Genomic DNA, 20,738 nt, shown 5'->3' with positions numbered 1-20,738 from the left:
CCCTCTCAAATTTTATAGTAAAAAAATCAGTAGGAAAACAGGAAATCCACCAGTGGTGCCATTTCCTAAAACATAAACATATACACTATACAGTTAGCAGAAATTCTCTAAAGAAAGTGCTTTAATTTTAAGTAATGGATGGATGGCTAGATGAATAGATGTACCATGGTAGAGAAGAAGAGAGGCCCGTGTCATTGATCTTTCTCCCTCTTGCTGAAGTAGATAGGTTCTATTCAGATTCTTGATATATTACAAATCAAGAAGCTTTCCATAATACAAATTGTTAGCTTTTCAAAGGCTTAGAGAAACAACTTTGCAAAATTTATAAAACTGACAGTACATTTGAAAGAGAAGTATATTTTTTTTCTACGCAGACACCCTCCAGATATTTTTCTGCTCTCAGAAGATTCAGGAAGTGCCAACTGGTGAATCTTTAATAAGTAGATTTATGATGCAATAATAGCCAAATTTTTGTGTTTTCCCCAAGCCACAAAAGGAAACCAGTTGGACTGATACTTCTTGGGATAGAGGACTGCAAACCCTAATTACTTTTACTGGAGAATTTACAGATCTTTACATGTTCTTGAAATTCAAAAGCTCAAAGGACAAAGTGTGAACATACTATATCTTGAAACAGAAACTGCCAAGACAGAAGGAAAATGGGAATAAGTACTTAGAGCCAAATATTGATTGGGGTGTAGTTTTTGCAGACCTCCCATTTCTGACAGGGCTGAATACTTAGAATATCTCTGTTCTCCAGATCCTTTAAGGAATTTTTTAAATGTTATAAATTGTCACATGACTTTGATCATAAGCAAATGTTGGCTAGTCGGTCTGTTTCTTCCTAATGCACCTATTTTCCGATGCCTATGTTCCACAAGCACAAGAGAAGATTAAACTAGGTGTTTTTATCTTTGTTTCCTTCTGTCCAACAAAGATCTAAATATTGTACACTCATTTTGCTTTCCTTTTGGCTCTCAGAGAAAGTCCTGTCTTTGTCTAAGTATGTCTTCTCCTATGAGGATTTCCTAGGTTGAGGACCTGGACTCATCCAACAGGAGAGTTCACAAGCTTTGGGGTGTCCTTTCTCAGGTACCATGAAGATGGACAAGCTGGTTTCTATAAATGACACATCAACTACCTCTTAAGCATCATTATGAAAATGTGACAGGATTTCACCATTTGAGATTTATTAAGATATACAGTTTTTAAAAGCCCTTCCTGAACACACATACTCCTCTCTGCTTTTGGAAAAATGCCTTCAAAGAAACCTTTCCCAATACAAATGCAGAAAAACAGATACACAAACCAAGCCACTACTATAGAAGAAGAATAAAAAAAATTGCAACTCTGTTAGGGCATGGACTTCCACATGGTCACACAGTACTTGCTCTGGGGAAATTTTTTTTGTTTGTTTTGCTTTTGTTTTTTGTGTTTTTTTTTGTTTTGTTTTGTTTTTGCTTTCGTTTTTTGCTTGCTTTAAAAAAATGTTTTGACATCTTTTTTTTCCTCTGGACATCTAATGACAATGCAAGTGAAAAACATCACATTGGGTAAGGAGTTTTGAAGGAGGTTCGAATGCAAGAGGGACTACTCTCTAACTTAAAAACGAACACGACACTATGAAGAGGGAGTGTGCATCTTTGAGAAACCTTTTTTTCTTCAAAGTGAATGCACAAAATGAGGGGATTCACTACTGGCTCTTTCGCTTCACGGTAGAAGTGACCACTTTATGGCCACTTCGACATTGCTGCCCGGTTTGGGCTGCGATTCAGGCTTACAAATAAATTACATAATCTGAGGGAGTAGGAAAAAGGCTTATAAGAAGTTTCTATTCATTGGAAAGTTAAAGACCCCCCCACCCCCATTTGACTGTCTTCTTCCATCTTTCCTGCAGCAGAGTTTCACAGTTCAGTCTTACTCAGGACGGAGATGGTGTGGGGTAAGGCTTGCAGTCTTAGCGGCTGCTGTTCTTAATCGCTTCCTTTGCAGCGATAATCAGAGGAGTCAGGCTGGAGAGAGGCTTGGCTAGTTTTAGAAATGGATGCTGCAAAAGGAAAACAACAAAGAAGAGGAATTACTGGAATCTTTTCCTCCAACAAGTATATTACTTTACATTCTCAAGCGGCCCTTTCTTCGTTCAAATGAACTTTGAGTGTCCAATGAAACATCATTAAAGATAATGAAATATCTTTATTTTATTAAAGATAGCACCAGTTTTTGTTCCTCAGATGCTCTGGTCATTCAATGTCATAAAATCCTCTGGCAGCTGACTGGCCAAGCCAGAACCTCAGAGGAGGGATCTCATAAAAAAAAAATAATCTCACTGGGTTTGCAACAGTCTCATTTTCTGATTTCTCCAACTGATGCATTTATCTGGAGCAGCTCTCAGGCTGGAAAAAGTGTCTTTGGTGGACCCTGACCCTGAAACCAGCGGCTTCTTAACTGCTAAACCCCATAGCCATGCCTCTGTCATTCCTCTCTTGGCCCCTCTGCAGTACTTAATACAAATCCCTTCCTTCTTTGAAATGTTTTCCTCATTGGCAGCCTGTGATGTTCTACCATCTTGGTTCTCTTCCACGTGCATGCTCACTAACTCTTCCCCTTCTGTCTTCTTCCCGGTGTTCCCTCCCTTCTTCCACCTCCCACATACCAGAACTCTGCTCTCATCATGTTCTTTTCTAACTTGATTCCTTTGAGAGCTCACTTTCTTTCATTGTTTCGACTTCTTATCAGCTTTATGGGGATGACTCCCAAATCAATATGGGGTGACCTGACCTCTTTCTTGCAGACTGGTCCTACTTCTCCAATTGCCTGCTGGGTATTTCCTTCCGAATGTCCTTCTGTACCCTTGAATTCAACATTTAAAAACATATGTTAAGGTCTCCCAAACAGGGTACGCTTGTGTGATGTAAGCTACAGAGGGTCTGGAATCAGTGCACCTAGGTTCAATGATCTCCTCTGCTTATTACAATGGTTAGATGAGGTAAGTGACAGTTTCTTTTAAGCTACATAGAGTCAAATCAATGCTAGCCATTGTATTATCCGCCATCATTTTTGCCTTTACTGAATGCTGCTACTGGTCTGATATTCTGAAATCACTTTTGTCTTCTCCCTTATGTTCTATATGCAATCAGCTACTGAGTACTTTCTTCTCAATGCCTTTCACGATTATCTCTCGCCTTCAAAGTTCAGGCTTAATCAACTTAATCCTGAACTATAAACTGTAAATCCTACTTGATCTTCCTGCTGCCATTTTTTTTCCTGTTGCTAATTCTTATTGCATACCTCCAGATTCATCTTCCTAAGCAAAGCTGTCACCATGTGACCCTCAGATATGTTTAGTGTTTCCCCACTGGCATAGCCCAAATTCTATAGCCTGGTCATCAAGGCCCTCTATGGCCCTCTCTCTTACAGCTTCCTGACTTGATCTCTTTACTTCAGCTATATGCTTTATTTTCTGTTCCCTTAATTAAACCTTGCCTCCATGCCTTTGGTCACGCTATAATCCTTCCATCTGAAATTCCTTCCTCTGTTTACCTTGACTATTTAAAAATGCTCTATTCTTTAAGACTCAGCATAACTCTTTCCTGATTGTCAGACACTTTCTGGTCCCTGTAACCTACAGAAGTAGCTCACTAATCAACCATAGCATTTATTGTTTGAACAGCCACATGGTTTGAGTGAGTCTTTAAAACACTTTGTGTTGTTTTTTGCATGTACTCAAGGAAATTGTGACTTAGGGAGAGTAGTAATCATGCTTCTAAGAGGTGAGTATCACCCACTACAGTTAAGCCTTGCAAACAGGAATTGCTCGAAAAATGGCAGTTGATGGACAAAGAATTGACTTAGGCCATACACAAAGGCACACAAATATTTTAACACCGTGTCTCTTCTCAAGCATTCCAGTGGGGGTGAATGCCATGAGTCTCTCTCTATTCTAGACTCTGAAATGGGCAATGAGAGGCTAGAGTCAGAAAACAGTGTTCTATGAACTTAAGCAATACATAAGTTGTTGCTAACTTGTGTTAGATGAAAAGATGCAGTAAACAAGTGATTTAATTTAGACTCAAAATATAGTTTTGCATTACTCATGTGACTGGCTCAGATAAAAGTATTGTCTGGCAAGGAACTAACTAGATAACAGTCAATAATCTATGTAACCGTATAGCTATGTTAAGAGAACCTATCTCTTTACGTATCCTTGGAATCTGTATCAGGATGTTCCCGATGTGCATGGTGGATGCATGAAGAGCCGTGGGAGCGAGGCACTCCAAAGTTCAGGTTTTTCACCTGTAATTTGAAACTGGATTAAACAGAGGGTCAGTGAAAGGCCATTGCAGATTTGACATTTGCGGCCCTAGGACAGCCTGTGAAATACTCACAGGTAGCAGAAAAGAGAAGGTGTAGCCTCTTTAATTTCTCAAAATCAGTTTATCTCAGGTATGATTTGGGTTGAGGTGAGATATTTTTTCCTGGGGTGTAGCTCTCTGTCTCTGGTGAGGGGGGCTTCAGGAGCAACAGGAATAATTTTATTTATTTATTTTGCCTAGGACAGGCTTGGTCTGTAGTTAACACACAGTATAACCAAGGGTTACACCTTTTTGTTTAATTGGGTTACATGTTCAAAGTCATAGAGAGAAGAAGCAGGCACTGTTCTTAGACATTACAGGGCTTGACATATGTCCCCTAGGCCCAGCACCAAGTGTTGAAGTTATAGGTGTAGTCCTGGGCATGTGTTCTTTTATCAATATAAGTACATCTTTTTCTCTAAATTGGTTTGTGTGTTTGTGTGGTGGAAAGTCATATAATCCAGGGCTCAAATCCCAGTTCTGCCACTCAATGGATGTGTCAGCCTCAATTTCTACATCTGTGACATGGGATGATAACATCTACTATATGGACTTGTTTTAAGAATTGAATGAGATAATGTGTGTAAAGAATGTGGTACATAATCAGTACTAATGATCGTCAGTTATGCTAATCCCTGAGAGTCATGAAAAGGACAAATGGTTATAGAGGCACTCACCACTGGATGGTACTCACCCAGGCAAGCAGCTGCCTGCCATTTGGCATCACAAGGCAAGGGGCTTTGACCAGTAAAGCATTAGAGTAGCAAATGCCATGGAAAGAATTGCATAGTTATGTAGAGAATTACCTCTGTTCAAGACAAGAGCACCTGCGTACAACATCCAGGGGCACAAGTAAAATTTAGAACAAGACAGCAACACCAGAGGTTCAGTTTTCTTTTTTTCCTTGCAAAATAAGACTCCAGGAAGAACAAAAGAGATTTATAGATTAAACTGCCAACTTCTCAGAAGAAAGGCAACATGCCAATCAATCATGTATTAGATGCATGCCTCTATTTCTGTGCCTGTGGTCTAAAACCATATGGCTACAGCTCAACTTGAACTAGACATCTCTTGACACAGCCCCCTTGCTGTCACACATTGAGATGGAAAAGCTCAATATAATGACTCTCTCTTTGTAATTGTCCTATTTTAGTTTCACCTGCAAAAGCTCCTTGGCAGATCCTCGCCTGTCCACATCCATCTCAAGACAGCGATTTAAAAAGTCACGGAACACAGCTGACAGTCTCTCAGGATTCTGGAGCTCTGGGGTTCCATTAGTGGCTATCAGGTATAATGCCTACAGAAATTAAAAAAAAAAGAAAGATAAAAAATCTAGAAAGATCCATTCAGCACATACAAATTAGGATCGTGAGTTGGCACAGAAGGTATAAATCCAGCTTCTTCCAGTTTATACTCTCAGTCTTAAAAATTCCACTGTAGAACATGACACTGACATGTATTTCAAAGTTTCTCTAACATTTAGAAATCATTCCTCTTGGCAGTGACTGAGGTGACAGTGCAGGGCTCCACCCTGAAAAATTTGGAAATAAGGTTAAAAGGTTATCCCTTTCAGACTTAAATCAGTAAAAACTCAGTTATAATGAATGTGTGATTAAACACCTAGGAAATGAAGCCAAGGGGTTGTCTGGGAAACTCTGACTCTAAAGAGTTGGGGAACATGCACACACTCAATCACATTGACCTGGGTACAACCTCCAGAATGCACTGTTGTAAAAATCATTGTCATTTGCTCAATGTTTATCTTGGTTGAAGAATATTTGTGAGGGGCGCCTGAGTAGCTCAGTTGGTTAAGCATGTGAATCTTGGTTTCAGCTCAGGTCATGGTCTCATGATTTCATGAGTTTGAGCCTCATGTTGGCTCTGCACTCACAGCATGGAGGCTGCTTTTGATTCTCTCTCTCTCTCTCTCTCTCTCTCTCTCTCTCTCTCTCTTTCTCTCTCTCTCTCTCTCTCCTTATTTCTCTGCCCTCCCTTGCTTGTGTTGTCTCTCTCAAAATAAATAAACTTTAAAAAAAGAATGTTTGTGAGCAGCCCAAGGATGAACAGAGTACATTACAGAATTAGAAAAGCACAACGAACCCTAGGGATGGTAGGGCCTGGATAAGAAGTAACCGGTGAGACCCAAGGACTATAGTACTTTTGCCCTGTGGCAGATGTATCCCTATAGATTTCAATTAAATTTCCCATGAAGGTCTATCTCTAATAAGAGAAAATATGAGAAAACTTGACAGTAGTAGTCCTGGAACCTAACAATTATGGATCCTAATGTTGGCATATAATTTTTCATAGTATTCCCTGATGATTGCTCATTATTTGGTTGTCATAGATCCATTTTCATTCATGATTTTGTCTATTTGGGTGTTGTCTCTTTTCTTTCTGAGGAGCCTGGCTAGAGGTTGATCAATTTTATTTTTCAAAAACCCAACTCTTGGTTTCATTGATCTGTTCAACTGGATTTGGTTTTTTTTGATTCTATATTATTTTGTCCCTGATCTTTATTATTTCTCTTCTTCTGCTGGATTTGAGGTGCTCTTGCTGCTCCCCTTCTAGTTCCTTTAGGTGTGCTGTTAGATTTTGAATTTGGGCTTTTTCTTGTTTCTTGAAATAGGCCTGGATTGCAATATACTTTTCTCTTAGGACTACCATTGCTACATCCCAGAGAGTTTGTATTGTTGTATTTTCATTTTAATTTGTTTCCATATATTTTTAATTTCTTCTATAATTGCCTGATGGGCCCAATCATTCTTTAGTAGGGTGGTCTTTAACCTCCATGTTTTTGGAGGTTATCCAGACTTTTTCCTTTGATTGATTTCAAGTTTCATAGCATTCTGATCTTAAAGTGTGCATGATATAATCTCAATTCATTTATATTTATGGAGGGCTGCTTTATGCCCCAGTATGTGATCTATCTTGGAGAATGTGCCATGTGCACTAGAGAAGAAGGCGAATTTCCTAGCTTCAGGATGCAGAGGTCTAAATATATCTTTCAATTACATCTGTTCTAATGTGTCATTCAGGTCCATTATTTCTTTAGTGATTTTCTGTCTGCTTGATTTATCCATTGCTGTCAGTGGAGTATTAAAGTTCCCTGCAATTAGCACATTCTTATCAATAAGATTGTTTCTGTTTGTGATTAATTGTTTTATGTATTTGGGTGCTCCTGAATTCAGCTCGTAGATATTTATAATTGTTAGCTCTTCCTGATGGAGAGACCATGTAATTATTACATAATGTCCTTCTTCATCTTTTGTTACTGCCTTTACTTTGAAGTCCAGTTTGTCCGATATAAGTATGGCTACTCTGGCTTTCTTTTGACTACCAGTTGCATGATAGATACTTCTCCATCCCATTACTTTGAATCTGAAAGTGTCTTCAGGTATAAAATGAGTCTCTTGTAGATAGCAAATAGATGGATTTTGTTTTTTCATCCATTCTGCAACCCTGTGTCATTTGATTAGAGCATTTAGTCCATTTACATTCAGTGTTATTATTGAAAAATATGGGTTTAGATTCATTGTGTTCTCTGTAAGGTTCATGCTTGTAGTGCTGTCTCTGGTATCTTGTGTTCCTTGTAACATTTCCCTCATAGAGTCCCTCTTAGGATTTCTTGTAGGGCTGGTTTGGTGGTGATGAATTCTCTCAATTTTTGTTTATTTGGAAAAACCTTAATCTCTCCTTCTATTTTGAATGATAGGCTTGTGGGATAAAGGATTCTTGGCTGCATATTTTTTCTGCTCATCACTTGACAATTTCCTGCCATTCCATTCTGGCCTGCCAAGTTTCAGTAGATAGGTCTGTAACCACTTTGATAGGCTTCCCTTTGTATGTTAGGTCCCTTTTATCCTCACCTGCTTTCAGAATTCTCTCTTTATCTTTATCTTTTGCCAGTTTCACTATGATATGTCGTGCCAAAGGTTGATTCAAGTTACATCTGAGGGGAGTTCTTTGTGCCTCTTGGATTTCAATGACTATTTCCTTCCTCAGATTGGGGAAGTTCTCAGCTATAATTTGATCAAGTACCATTTCAGGGCCTTTTTCTCTTTCTTCTTCTTCAGGAATTCCTATGATATGGATATTGTTCTGTTTGATTGTATCACTCAGGTCTTGAATTCTCCTTTTGTGCTCCTGATCAATTTCTCTTTTTCATGGCTTCCTCTTTTTCTATAACTGTGTCTTCTATTTCACTTATTCCCCTCTCTGCCTCTTCAATCCATGCAATGGCTGCCTCCATTTTATTATGCACCTCATTTATAGCATTTTTTAACTTGTCACAGCTATTTTGAAGGTCCCTAGTTTTTGTATCAATAGCTTCTCTGATTTCTTCCATGCTTTTTTCAAATCCGGTGATTAGTTTTATGGCTACTGTTCTAAATTCTTGCTCTAATATGTTGCTTATATCTGTTTTAAGCAGTTCTGTAGCTCTGACTTCTTCCTGGAATTTAGAGGAGAGTTCTTACGTTTTGTCATTTTGGCTAGCTTTCTGTCTCTTGTCAGTTTTAAACGCTTGTTATGCTGTCTGCACCTGTGAGTATTGCTCTATTAAAAGAGGCTCATTGACTGTCCAAGGCCTGTCCATTCAGGAAGTGCTCTTTTAATGGTGTCTCTCGGTTTCTTTTTTTGTGTCTTTGGTTATTTTATTTCCCTACTCAGTGATATTTGGGAATCTCCACCATGTGTACTTTGGCTTGTTTCTTGAGGTAGCCCTATGAGGCTGTCTTCTTTGTGGACTCTGTGTCTTTTCCTCCTGCTCTTGTAGATTAGAGTATTGTGGCTTCAGTCCTTTTTAGTTTGATAGATGTGGGCAGGTGAAAATTACAGAACTCCCTACTTTTCTGCCATCTTGCCCCCTCTCAATAAGTAACTTTTTAAAAAGTAGTTTGTAATGGGGCACCCGGGTGACTCAGTTGATTAAACATCCAATTATTGATTTCAGCTCGGGTCAGGATCTTGACGTTCATGAGTTCCAGCCTCGCACCAGCTCTGTACTGACATTGCAGAGCCTGTTTGGGATTCTCTTGCTCTCTGTTGATTATGGATCCTAATGTAAAATATCAGTTGCTAATATATTTCTGATATCTTTGTTTTTTAAGGCCACCACTGAGAGACGTCTATTGACTGACTCATGGTGTGCTGACAGAATCAAGGGCCTAGCCTTCATGGAGAGAGCTGGACCCAGGTCCGTGATTAATTGAAAAAAGTAAACCCATCTTTTGAAGGCTCATGACAGCCAAAAAAAGGTGGCTATTCCTCATGGCTCCTGTAACCAAATAATTCTAGAACACTAAGTATGTATCAGGTATTATTAGACACTGGAGATCCAATGATGAATATGAGAATGCCCTGCTTTCAAAGATTCCACAATTTGGTAAGGGAGAGAGACATAAATAGCTACAATACAGTGAGGTGAGAGCTAATGGAGGGAGACAGCAAGTGTTGAGTATATACAAGGAGGAAGCAGTTAACCCTAAAGCTCAGAGGAAGCTTCATAGAGGAGGTTGGCATCTGAACAGGGTTTTGAAGGATAAGTAGGAGTTTTTCTGCAAGTATTGCCATCATGGTTATGTCTGCTTATGTGACCAACCCCCTAACAATTATGAAGACATGCTCTCTCCTGAACTTGCTTGGGCTTTGTAGCAAATAATTCCTCCATTATCTCTTTCCTCTTTGCCCACCATGGCTCCTAACATTATTATTAGAAGTATTTTTATAGAAGTCCTTGCCTGGGGACACCTGAGTGGCTCAGTCAGTTAAGCACCAACTTCAGCTCAAGTCATGATCTCCTGGTTTGTGAGTTAAAGCCCCATGTTGAGCTCTGTGCTGACAGCTTAGAGCCTGGAGCCTCCTTCAGATTTTGTCTCTCTTTGTCCCTCTGCCCCTCTTCCATCCATGCTCTATCTCTCTCAAAAATATACATACATTAAAAAAATTGTTTTTAAAGTCCTTTCCTGGACCAGATATCTTCAGCTGGTAAAGATATCTCTCCTCCTTCCTAGAAACCTCTACAAGTGTACTTTAGAAAGGGTTAGAGTGGGGGTGGGGGGCGCCGGGGTAGCTCAGTCGGGTAGCTCACTTGGTTGAGAGTCCAACTCTTGATATCAGCTCATGTCATGATCTCATGGTTTATGGGATCAAGCCCCAAGTCGGGCTATATGCTAACAGCATGGAGCCCACTTGGCATGCTCTCTCCCTGTCTCTCTGCCCCTGTCCTGCTTATGCTCTCTGTCTCTCTCAAAATTAATAAATAAACATTAAAAAAGGAGAAACGGTTAGGAAGGACTGTTTAATTAAATGTCTATCAACCTACAGCATGCATCAGAATCACCTAGATGGCTTGTTAAAACAAATTCCCAGGTCACCCCCCAGAATTTCTGAGTCAGTAAATCTGGAGAAGGGCCCAATGAATCTGCATTCAAACAAGTTCCCTGTAAATGCTGAAGCTGCTAGTTCCAGGACCACACTTTGAGAACTGGTTTAATCTATATGGGTAATTAAAGCAATGGGCTAAACTAGAGGGTCCCATAGTTTGCTTGCACATGGGAGTCACCTGGGGAGTTAAAAGCTCCTCATGCCCAGTTCTCACCCCTAAACCAATTAAGTGAAAATCGCTGGGGGTGAGATAGGCACTGGGATTTTTTAAGCTCTACAGGAGACTCCAATTTACAGCCAACACTACGAATCACTAGCCAAGGACTTGTGGCCCCGTTAAGCCAGAATCTCTGAATTGTAAATTCACCAGGCATGAGAGCCACAGAATGTCATAGAGTGAGATTCTCTTACATGGTGATGACTGAGAATTGAAATGCCTTAAGTTTCTATACAGTGCAATGAAACTTTGTTTTTTTCTCTCAGTACATTTAAAAAAACCCACATGTAAATACAATCCCCTCTAACCCCCCAGTTTGTTTCCCCACAGCCCGCAATCTTTTCTGATTTTCAATTTCCTCACTGATTAACAGAAAATGCAGGGGGGCAATTATTGAGACTTCCGTGCCAAAATAGAAGTCAGCTGCAAATCTAGACTTGATTAAAACAAAGTATGAAAAAGGAATGTCTTTCTAAACTGCTTTTAGGAAATCATCAACTGGGCTGAAATGAAATGGTGCATGATCACAGCAGATATGTTACATGGAGTTCAAACAGCATGTTTTTTTTTCGTGGACGATTAGTGCTTTAAGCACCTGTCCTCACAAACCATCTTTGTTCCCTTATTCAAAGAAAATTGCTTACCATGCACATTACAATTTGCTGTCGCCTCCTAAAACTTTCTTATTCACACTGGCCACAATTCCGCCACACTCACTGTCCTTTGCTTGCCCTTTTCTGCTCTATGAGCCAAGCCAGGTCCTAAACAAACATATACAAACACACACATACACAGATCTCTTTTCTCCCTTTCTACCCTCCTTAGGTCTGCCTGCATGCGACATGGTTTCATTTCCTTACCTTTATTTGACCACTGTGGCTCAATGCATTCTCCTCCACACAATCTTATTCCTTACAAATACACATACAGTTCTGCCCAAATCCTTCTCACCTCTCTTTAGTCCATGCCTCATTACCTCAGGAAACTTGTGCCCCTTTCTATTCATGAATTACAAAGTGACCCTCATCAGAGTTGTGCAGCATGAGCAGAGTTGGTGATACACCGGAGAAAGGGAGAAGAAATTTGGAGAATCTGAAGGAGACTCAGAATAAGGAGCCAGTGCTATGAACTTCCACTACTCTTGGAAGAGACCACATATCCTCTTCTGAATTTCTACACAAAGGAGGAACTCTGGTGTCTGTTGTGGGGGGTGGGGGTGGAGGTGGGATTGAAGGTTGGAGATCTTGGTTGGTAACCTAAGGAGATGACTCTTGACTTTGATTAGTGCCAATTTACTTACACACTCTCACCCCCAATCCAGGTAAAAGACTGCCTGCCTTTTATTCAAACACTAGATTACAAATATTGTTTGATGTTTTAAAAACTTCTTCATAAATATCATTTTACTAAAATTTTTAATGTTATTTTTGAGACGAGAGAGAGAGAGAGAAAGAGAGAGAGAGAGAGAGAGAGAGAGAGAGAGAGAGAGATGGGATCCAAAGCAGGCTCCAGGCTCCAGGCTGTTAGCACAGAGCCCGATGGGGCTTGAACCTGGCCTGAGTGGAAGTTGTAGGCTTAACCAACTAAGACATACAGGCACCTCTATAAATATCTTCTTAAAAACTGCACAGCAGTTCATGAGGGATGCACTCTGTTAATACTGCTGGCTTGATTAGAAAAATACACATACTTTGGAAAAATTTCAGAGGAAACACACCAATATGTTCTCTCTGGGTGGTAGGATTACTGGTGATTGAATTTTTCAAACATATTTTTCAACTTTCCAAATTTTCTACAAGAACATGATTGCTTTTCTTATTTACAAAACCATCCCAAACATGTGCTGTCCAACCTCACACAAAAATCCTCATGTACTTCTCTTTGTCTTCCTAGGATTAAAGCTGCTTTTCATCAAGTGCTAACCCTTGAGGGAAACAAAAACCCAGATGATTTTTTTTCAACTATTGTTTTTGCTTAATTGCAACAGTATTATATCCAACCAATTTCCATTGCAAAAATCCACACTTTCAGTTATATTATGGGCTAAACTGGCCTTTGTGGAATGGCCTGGGAACCTACTCACTACACATAATGCTGCTTCTATGGGAAAATGCACTCTGAGTTCCAAATAATTAAATTAAAAACGAACTTTTGGAACATGTCCTATGTGTAAGCTGGGTAATATCTTTGTAAAAAGAAAATTGCTACCCACTGCCCTGATAATGGGAGACAAATACAGTTGCAACCAATATGACAATCACAGCAAAAAGGGTTTTACTAACAAAGTCAAGTCTTTTTCTTCTTACTTAAAAATTTTTTGTTTATTTTTGAGACACTGACAGAGTGCAAGTGGAGGAGGAACAGAGAGACGGGGGTAGATACAGAGTCTGAAGCAGGCTCCAGGCTCTGACCTGTCTGCACAGAACCTGATGTGGGGCTTGAATCCACAAACTGTAAGATTATGACCTGAGCCCAAGTCTGATGCCTAATCGACTGAGCCACCCGAGTGCCCCTAGCAAAGTCAAGTTTTACATAAAGAAAGATTGGGGAAGGTAGATTTTGGTTTTATCTGAGCTAGTGAAAACTCAGAGAAAATGAGCTGGCTGTTAGAAAAAACTGTTGGCTCCCCCATGGCCCACACATGTGGTTTTCAAACTGTACTCCCCAAAATAGTCCCCTAAAGAGGCAGGACAGGGAGATACATGTGAAGGCAATAGAGCCTGCACCCACACATACCTGTTTCAATCAGAGAAATATTCCTTTTTCCTATTTCTTTATGCTTCCAAGCAAGGTTTCATTTGAACCAAGGTCACTTGAAAACCGCTAAAGTCTTTTGAAAACCACTACGGTCATTTGAAATCCACTGGTCCACAGGATCCCTAAGGATCCTTAGCATGGCATATATATTCCTCTATGATTGGGCCCCTGCGGCCTTTGCAGTACTGGGATAATTGGTTACCCTGCAGATAGAGTTAGCCACTCCCTCCTTTGAGCTACCACTACTGTTCCTTCACATATCTACTTCCCAACTGCATTGTGAATACTTGCTCCTTGTTTCCAGGCCTGCCTCCCTGGACTGCGAAGGTAGGGGTCATGAGTATCTCTGGGTTTTATGGCAACTGGTCCCAACCAGGTGCCCAGTAAATGTGTTTGTTGCTGAATGAAAGGAGAGCCAAAATGTATGAATACACCTAAGTGTGCTGGGACTAAAACAGACTTGGGTACACAAAGTATTAAAGCTCAGAACTTAAGTGAACTATTAAACATATGAGAAGATACACAGAGAATGACCAAAGCACCTTTTCTGAGTTGCACAGACCTGGCATTGGTACCTTCTGATGACTTGGTCTTCAGTGTGGGAAGAGGAAAAGAGCTCTGTAAGCAGAGCATGGAAAGGTATGGCATCAAAGGGAGTGAAAACTGGAAAACGATGGCCCCAACATGGTAATCTGCTGCATGGGCAAACCCAGAGCAAAAGGGAAGAAGATAATGGTCTCTGGAACTTGAAACATAATTCAGAAATTTAGTGTTTTCTGATTGATCTTAAACAGAGAAGGCAGTCTTGATTAATCTTTTGCTACATCATTAAACAAGGTCTGTTTGATACCTCAGGTGAAGCAATGCAGGCCCTATGACCTACTGACCTTGTTTGTAATGTTAGAAAGACACTTTGGGGCATAAAATGGTGGCTTCCTCCATGGTGATATACATGTTACCTAGAACTTTCAAATGTTCTGGAATTCTTAATGATAACTCTAGGGTCGCCTGGTAGCACAGTTAGTTAAGTGGCTGACTCTTGATTTCTGCTCGGTTCATGAACTCACGGTTCATGGGTTCAAGCCCCACGTCAGGCTCTGTGCTAACAGTGTGGAGCCTGCTTGGGATTCTCTCTGTCTGTCTGTCTCTCTCTCTCCCTCCCCCCTCCCCCACTTGTGCTCTCTCTCTGTGTCTCAAAATAAATTTTAAAAAAACTTAAAAAAAATAACTCCTGTGGCACCTGGGTGGCTCAGTTGGTTGAGCATCTGACTTGAGCTCAGGTCATGATTTTGCAGTTTGTCAGTTTGAGACTCGCATAGGGCTCTGTGGTAACAAACAGCTCAGAGCCTCGAGCCTGCTTTAAATTCTGTGTCTCCCTCTCTCTCCCTCTTCCCCTGCTCATGCTTTCTGTCTGTCAAATATAAATAAATGTTGAAAAAAATTTAAATAATAATAACTCTAAAATCTCTTGGCAATAACACACAAACATCACAGTTTTCACTGACTCTGATGTGCAACTAAAATTTTCCTAAGCACTCAGAGAAAACTGCTCTACCCAGTTGAAGGAATAACTCAATTTACCTTACTGGCAATTTCCTAGGTTAAAAAGATCAATGCAGTCATCTTAGAAGTTACCACATTTCTCCAAAGAGGCCCCAAAACAATCTACATGTGCACAATAAATTTTCATTAAGGCAGTTTTGCAACAGGACTAACCATTTAATTAAAAAGCTTCAGTTTGTGACCTCAGTTCATTATAACACTTTATAAAGTTTAGATTCAGATGTTAGAAAACAAATCAGGGGACTTACATGGGAATGTGTTAGTAACCATGAAAGGCTCCAGCACTGATATAAAGGCTCAAGTTACAAAGATGATAGGGTGTGGTACAAACATTTCTTTCTAAGTTGAGGATCTGGGGCTCTAAACACATTTTCCCATGGAACTTGTGTTATACCTGATGGAAAGGCTCCCAACCTACCCAATAAAAATCTATTTAACAAAACAATGTAACTGAACTCTAAGACCAATAGGGCTATTCATCTGTGTCTCAACATCTCTATAAATACTATGTCCATGGAAAGTCTTAATAGCTAACATTTATTCAGTGATTACTATTTGGTGACTTAATTCACCCAACAACCCACTAAGGTAGACTTGATTATGATCCCCAATGGACAGATGAAGGAACTGAGGCCTGTGGGACTAATATAGCTTGTCCAGCATCGCACAACTAGCAACAAGGGAGTCAATATTTGAATCGAGGGAGTGTGAGTCCAAAGTTCTTGCTCTTGACCTCTGCAAATACCACCTCACACTGTTCACTGTCTCTGAGGTAGGAATTCTCCTAGCAGAGGCAAACATGGGCTCTTCAAGAAATGAGGCACATTGAGGCACCTGGGTGGCTCCGTGGGTTAAATGTCCAACTTTAGCTCAGGTCATGATCTCACGGTTCCTGAGTCGAGCATGCATCAGGCCCTCTGCTATCAGCACAGAGCCCACTTCAGATCCTCTCCGTCTCGCTCTGTCCTTCTCACTCTCTCTTAAAAATAAACATCTAAAAGGAATGAGGCACACTGAAAACTCCACCTCTACCTCAACAGAGGAAATGGACCCTTTTGAGGTCAATCGTTCTCCACTTGTTTGGAAATGGGGAACAAAGGGAAGGTCCCCAGTTAGAGGGTTTCACACTATATTCTCCAGTGTCTATATGTATGTTGAGAGTTTATAAGCAGCTTTGTACTCTGCAACCTCCTGCTGTCCTGTTTCCTTTCTCATCTTAGGCATTCCAACTACCTTTGAGTGTTTCATGAGAGTGATTTGGCAACGAGTGACTTGACACCTCATGGCTTAGTTTACTCATGACCTGAGATTTCAGAAGTCAAAGGCCAGAGTGTACTGCTGCCTCTGATGTGTTTATGGATTTCATGAAAGACCCTGATGTTTCTTTCCAAGAAGAAAACGAATGGGACCAAATGTGCAATAAGAAATTACTATAAAATAACTAACGTTTTCTACCATACGTTGACTTATTTATCCCAACAGTTCAGAGTGATCGGTGAATAAGCAACTTGGTGTAATCTGTTTTCTACTTGTCTTTGATAGTGGTTGTCATCTGTCAATATACCATGGGGTTGGGGGGCAGTGCTTGTTGTTACTTAATCCTTAAAAAGTCATTCAAAAGCAACTTTTACAGATTGATCTCTTTACAGGTTGATGGCAAAAAGTTATTAGGTACCACTGACTGATTAGGTGTCGGTCTAGCTTTAGAGTTCTCCTTTTGAGAATAAAGGTCTAGCCACTGCTAGAAAATAAAGACCAGATGACTCCCACAGTGGGTGTGTTTGTTCTAATCTCTCAGGATTAATAGTGCTTGTCAAAGAAACATGGATCAGGCTACAAATTCCGGGGCAGCCCAAGCAGCAACCCAGGAATGAAAACCAGAGGGGATCTGGAAGTGAGGATGGGGGGAGGCAGAGGCATGGAGAAGAAGCAAAGCAAAATGGGACGGGCGGTGGAGGAGAAAAGCTAGGGGAAGCAGAAGAAACAGATGATCACAGGGCAAGGACAGAGGCCAAATGACAATGGGGAGAGAAGGGTGGCTAGTGGAACCCAGAGGAAGAGAAATGTAGAGGCTAAAAAATCAAGGAAGCCAAGGGGACCTGATCCTTCATCCCATTCTGCTACTGCCCTATCTCCCTGGTCTTCTCGCATACAATTTCTCAAAGCATTGCTTGTCGTTTTAGTGTATTGACTTTCTCACCTCCCATTTTCTTTTCAACCTGCACCTGATTTCTGGTTCTAAGATGCCATTGAACACTACACCTTTTTTATGTCTCATTTCAGAACATTAGAGGAGGTAGGCACTAACTCCCTGATTCTTCTGGGCTTTTCACCCAAATTACTGTATTGGGTTCAAAATGGCCAGACTATGGCATCATCTGTGAAACATGCATTACATTGCTCACATAAATGGGTTGTGACTCCTACTTTGTAAGCAGTTGGTCAGCTGAGTGACTCCATACACAATAGCATATGATTCTTCCTCTGACACCCTGGAGTGTAGCCTATGGATCCCTATAGCAGCTTTGTCATTGCAGTATTGTTTCCAGGCTTCTTCCCAAGAGTCCTGTCAGAGCAGGGTTGCCTGCCCCCACATGCAGCATTCTTTCACTCCCAACATGGTCAAGTACTTTTGCTTGGTAGGAGAAGGGGGAATCTTTCCTCTTTATGGGATACAGATTTAGTCAGGAGGTGATGAGAGAGACAACTCCAAGTTTCTTCCTGAAGGTTCTCCTCTAAAGATAACACACACCCAAACCATGGATCTTCCAGCAGTCAGGGAAGACTGTAATCTACCTACAGCCTAAGAACACAGAATCAAAGAGACTCACGAGTTTCTCCTTTTCTTTAAGTAACACTCATGTGGAAGACTAATACAGAAAAACAATTAAAAAGGAACTGTTCTGGTGGAATCAAGAGCCATGTGACCTCTCCCTTGGGCCCTTTAAGCCCAAGGAGCTCCATAGATTACTAGGGCCTTGTGAAGTCCACTGGCAACAAATAATTTCATCAAATTCCACTTCTTTGAAGTGACAAGGAGACGGAGGCCCAGCAAGAAGTAACCTATGCAAGGTCATGGACTTCCTGACTGTCACACCTGGGAAGAGAATGCACTCTTCAATTCACATAATGTATACAGGTTTTAGAGACAATAGAAAGTTCTTTGTCCCATCTTCTCACATTTATTGGCTACACCTGGATGAAAAGTGATGATGAATTTTGCCATCTAAGCACGGGGAAATTCCTTATAGAAAGAGGAGACGGAAGAGAAAGAGAGGGTGGAAGAGGACCAGAAGGAGAAGGTGATTGAAGAGGAGGAGGAGGAAGTGGAGGAGGAGGAGGAATAGTGGGGGGTAAGGTAGGGAAAGAGGGAAAGAAGGAAGGAATTAAGGAAGGAAGAAGGAAGGAAACAGCAAGAAGCAGCAAAATGATCAGCTTGGTTCATGGCATAATGTTAGCACTTTGCCTCTTCCAGCTACAGAGGTAAGACTGCCTTCATCAGGTTAAACTCTCTATGCTGAGAGGCTCATGTAAGACATATCAGAGCAGCCTTTTATCAGGATGCAAAGGGTCTTCTAAAATAATGTCACAACCTGGTTGGCAAAGGTGTATTTCAAATTAGTGACAAAGGTTAGAAATGATCTTTAGTAATCAAGAAAACCCGATTTTCTTGGTGAAGTCATTTTTCACTGGCAAAACACAGACTTAAAACGCCACAGGATAAAACATGCCAGTGGGCATTTCACTAGGCAAATGCCCACCAGCATACTCCATGATTTGTCTATTTAGAAAGGGCTCTAATTTCGAGGGACTTAAGTGCTTAGCTATAGGTCTGGAACCTATTAGGGCAACAGGCATATGCATTCTTGGCTTATTACCAAGTCATGCTTTAAGGATACCAAAGAATGATAAGGTGATATCAGGATAAGGGTGCATCAGTCTTAGCCAACAGTAAGTCCCCAGTCACCGCATATTTGATCTTTCTTTCCCTCCTCTTTGCCTGGTCAGGTTTCAGATTTTTGCTTGCTGTGGAATCAATTTCTTCTTTGGCTGTCTTCAGGGACATAACTCACCAGTCTGAGCTGTCTGCTTCTGAATTACAATCTAAATGAGACTTGCAGCTTTCCTATGGCTATGTCCCATTTTCCTATGCTAAATTCCTGACAACCAATGATTCTTAAGAGCTGTCTATCCTTTGACAGGCAATATTTTTTTTCCTGAATAAAAAGAAACCCTGTTACTGTTCTATAATTATTTTAGTTGCAGTTGGTCCCAACTTGACCCTCCTTTCAGGCACAGGTTTGCCTTCAGAGTAGGAGGAGTGTCAACAAACCATCAGTGGTTTACGGAAAAAGAAGGGAAGGTTCCCAGCTCTTCCTGAAATACATTCAAAACAATATTGACTGAGTGCTAGCAAAGTATGCTTGCTTCTCTGGCGCTCAGGAAGTTTATGTCTGACTTTAATTCCAAATGAGCATGCGCCATCAAACCCAGACATTCCAATCCACAACACAGGTTCCAGTGGTTGGAGGAGCTAGAAGCACTTTGGCTCTTAGTTGCTGTTTTTTAGTTGCTAGAGATTCTCTCCTGCTTAACTTTCTTCGCTAGACATCTGAGCCAACCAGAACTTCCCTAGTTCTGTAATAAAGAATAAGGATAACTGACATTAGCGCAGTGCTTTAGGTGTGGGGAAAGGGAGACCAGAGAACCTGGTAGTCCTTGTAGTGGACACAACAGGGCTGATTTTTAGATTGATGCCCTCCCTTCTCTCTGGCCATCCAGGTAATGCACTCTTAATCATGAGCAAACTGATAGCTTCATTATCACCAATATGTTATGTACTCAGCAGCTAGCCCGTCGTCATGATAGACTCCGTTTTTTAGGAGCAGTAAAATTGAAAAAGAAATGGCATATCATGGGTGTATATGCTGAGCTAAGGTCATTTCTTTTTCTAGTAGTGCCATTGGACTGGTAAATCGGAAGATGCCATAGAGTGCATCAGGATTTCAACAGGGCTCTGACAGAGTTACTCATAGTATTTTTTCTTCTTTTAGAGGAACTGGAGAAATGTGGACAAATAAGAGTATGGTCTTTTCTGGTTGAACAATCATGCTCAAAGAGGGCTGGTGAAGAATTGTTTTCCAGTTCAGACAGGGTTCTATAAAGGGCCTGCCACAGAGCTTTGGATTCGGTTTAGTCCTTGGTGTGGGAACATGATATCATCGGTTCTAAAAGCTCCTTAGGTGATTCCAATGCACAACCATGGGGTAGATCCACTGGTACAGGGTCAGTGGTTCACATCATATATTACATACTGTTTTTAGCATTCAGGTGTCCCTTATTAATGCCAATAACAGTCTTCCAAATATCCAATGTTTGCTACTGTGTCACACATGCTTAAAGCAAGGGTAGAAAGACAACATTTAAAGTTCATTTCAACTAGGATATAGGTTTGGAAAATT

At 40.7% G+C, this 20,738-nt stretch overlaps 1 protein-coding gene across 1 annotated transcript in view; it reads right to left on the bottom strand.

Annotated features, from left to right (window-relative positions):
* Positions 1 to 1,173: 1,173 nt before the first annotated feature.
* The window catches only part of PAK3 (p21 (RAC1) activated kinase 3), a 124,020-nt gene continuing 104,455 nt past the window's right edge, over positions 1,174 to 20,738 (bottom strand). Inside the window, exons 22-24 of the mRNA XM_029930362.1 lie at positions 5,512 to 5,649; positions 2,779 to 2,850; positions 1,174 to 2,047 (exon numbers count right to left, since the gene is read on the bottom strand). Of these exons, the coding sequence (XP_029786222.1) occupies positions 1,958 to 2,047; positions 2,779 to 2,850; positions 5,512 to 5,649 (300 nt within the window). The 3' untranslated portion in view covers positions 1,174 to 1,957. The remainder of the gene's footprint in view (positions 2,048 to 2,778; positions 2,851 to 5,511; positions 5,650 to 20,738) is intronic.

The sequence above is a fragment of the Suricata suricatta genome, chromosome X, assembly GCF_006229205.1.
Source record: "Suricata suricatta isolate VVHF042 chromosome X, meerkat_22Aug2017_6uvM2_HiC, whole genome shotgun sequence".
Lineage (NCBI taxonomy): Eukaryota > Metazoa > Chordata > Mammalia > Carnivora > Herpestidae > Suricata > Suricata suricatta.
Note: the sequence above shows the minus strand (reverse complement) of the source record. Positions and strands in the feature narration are given on the sequence as shown.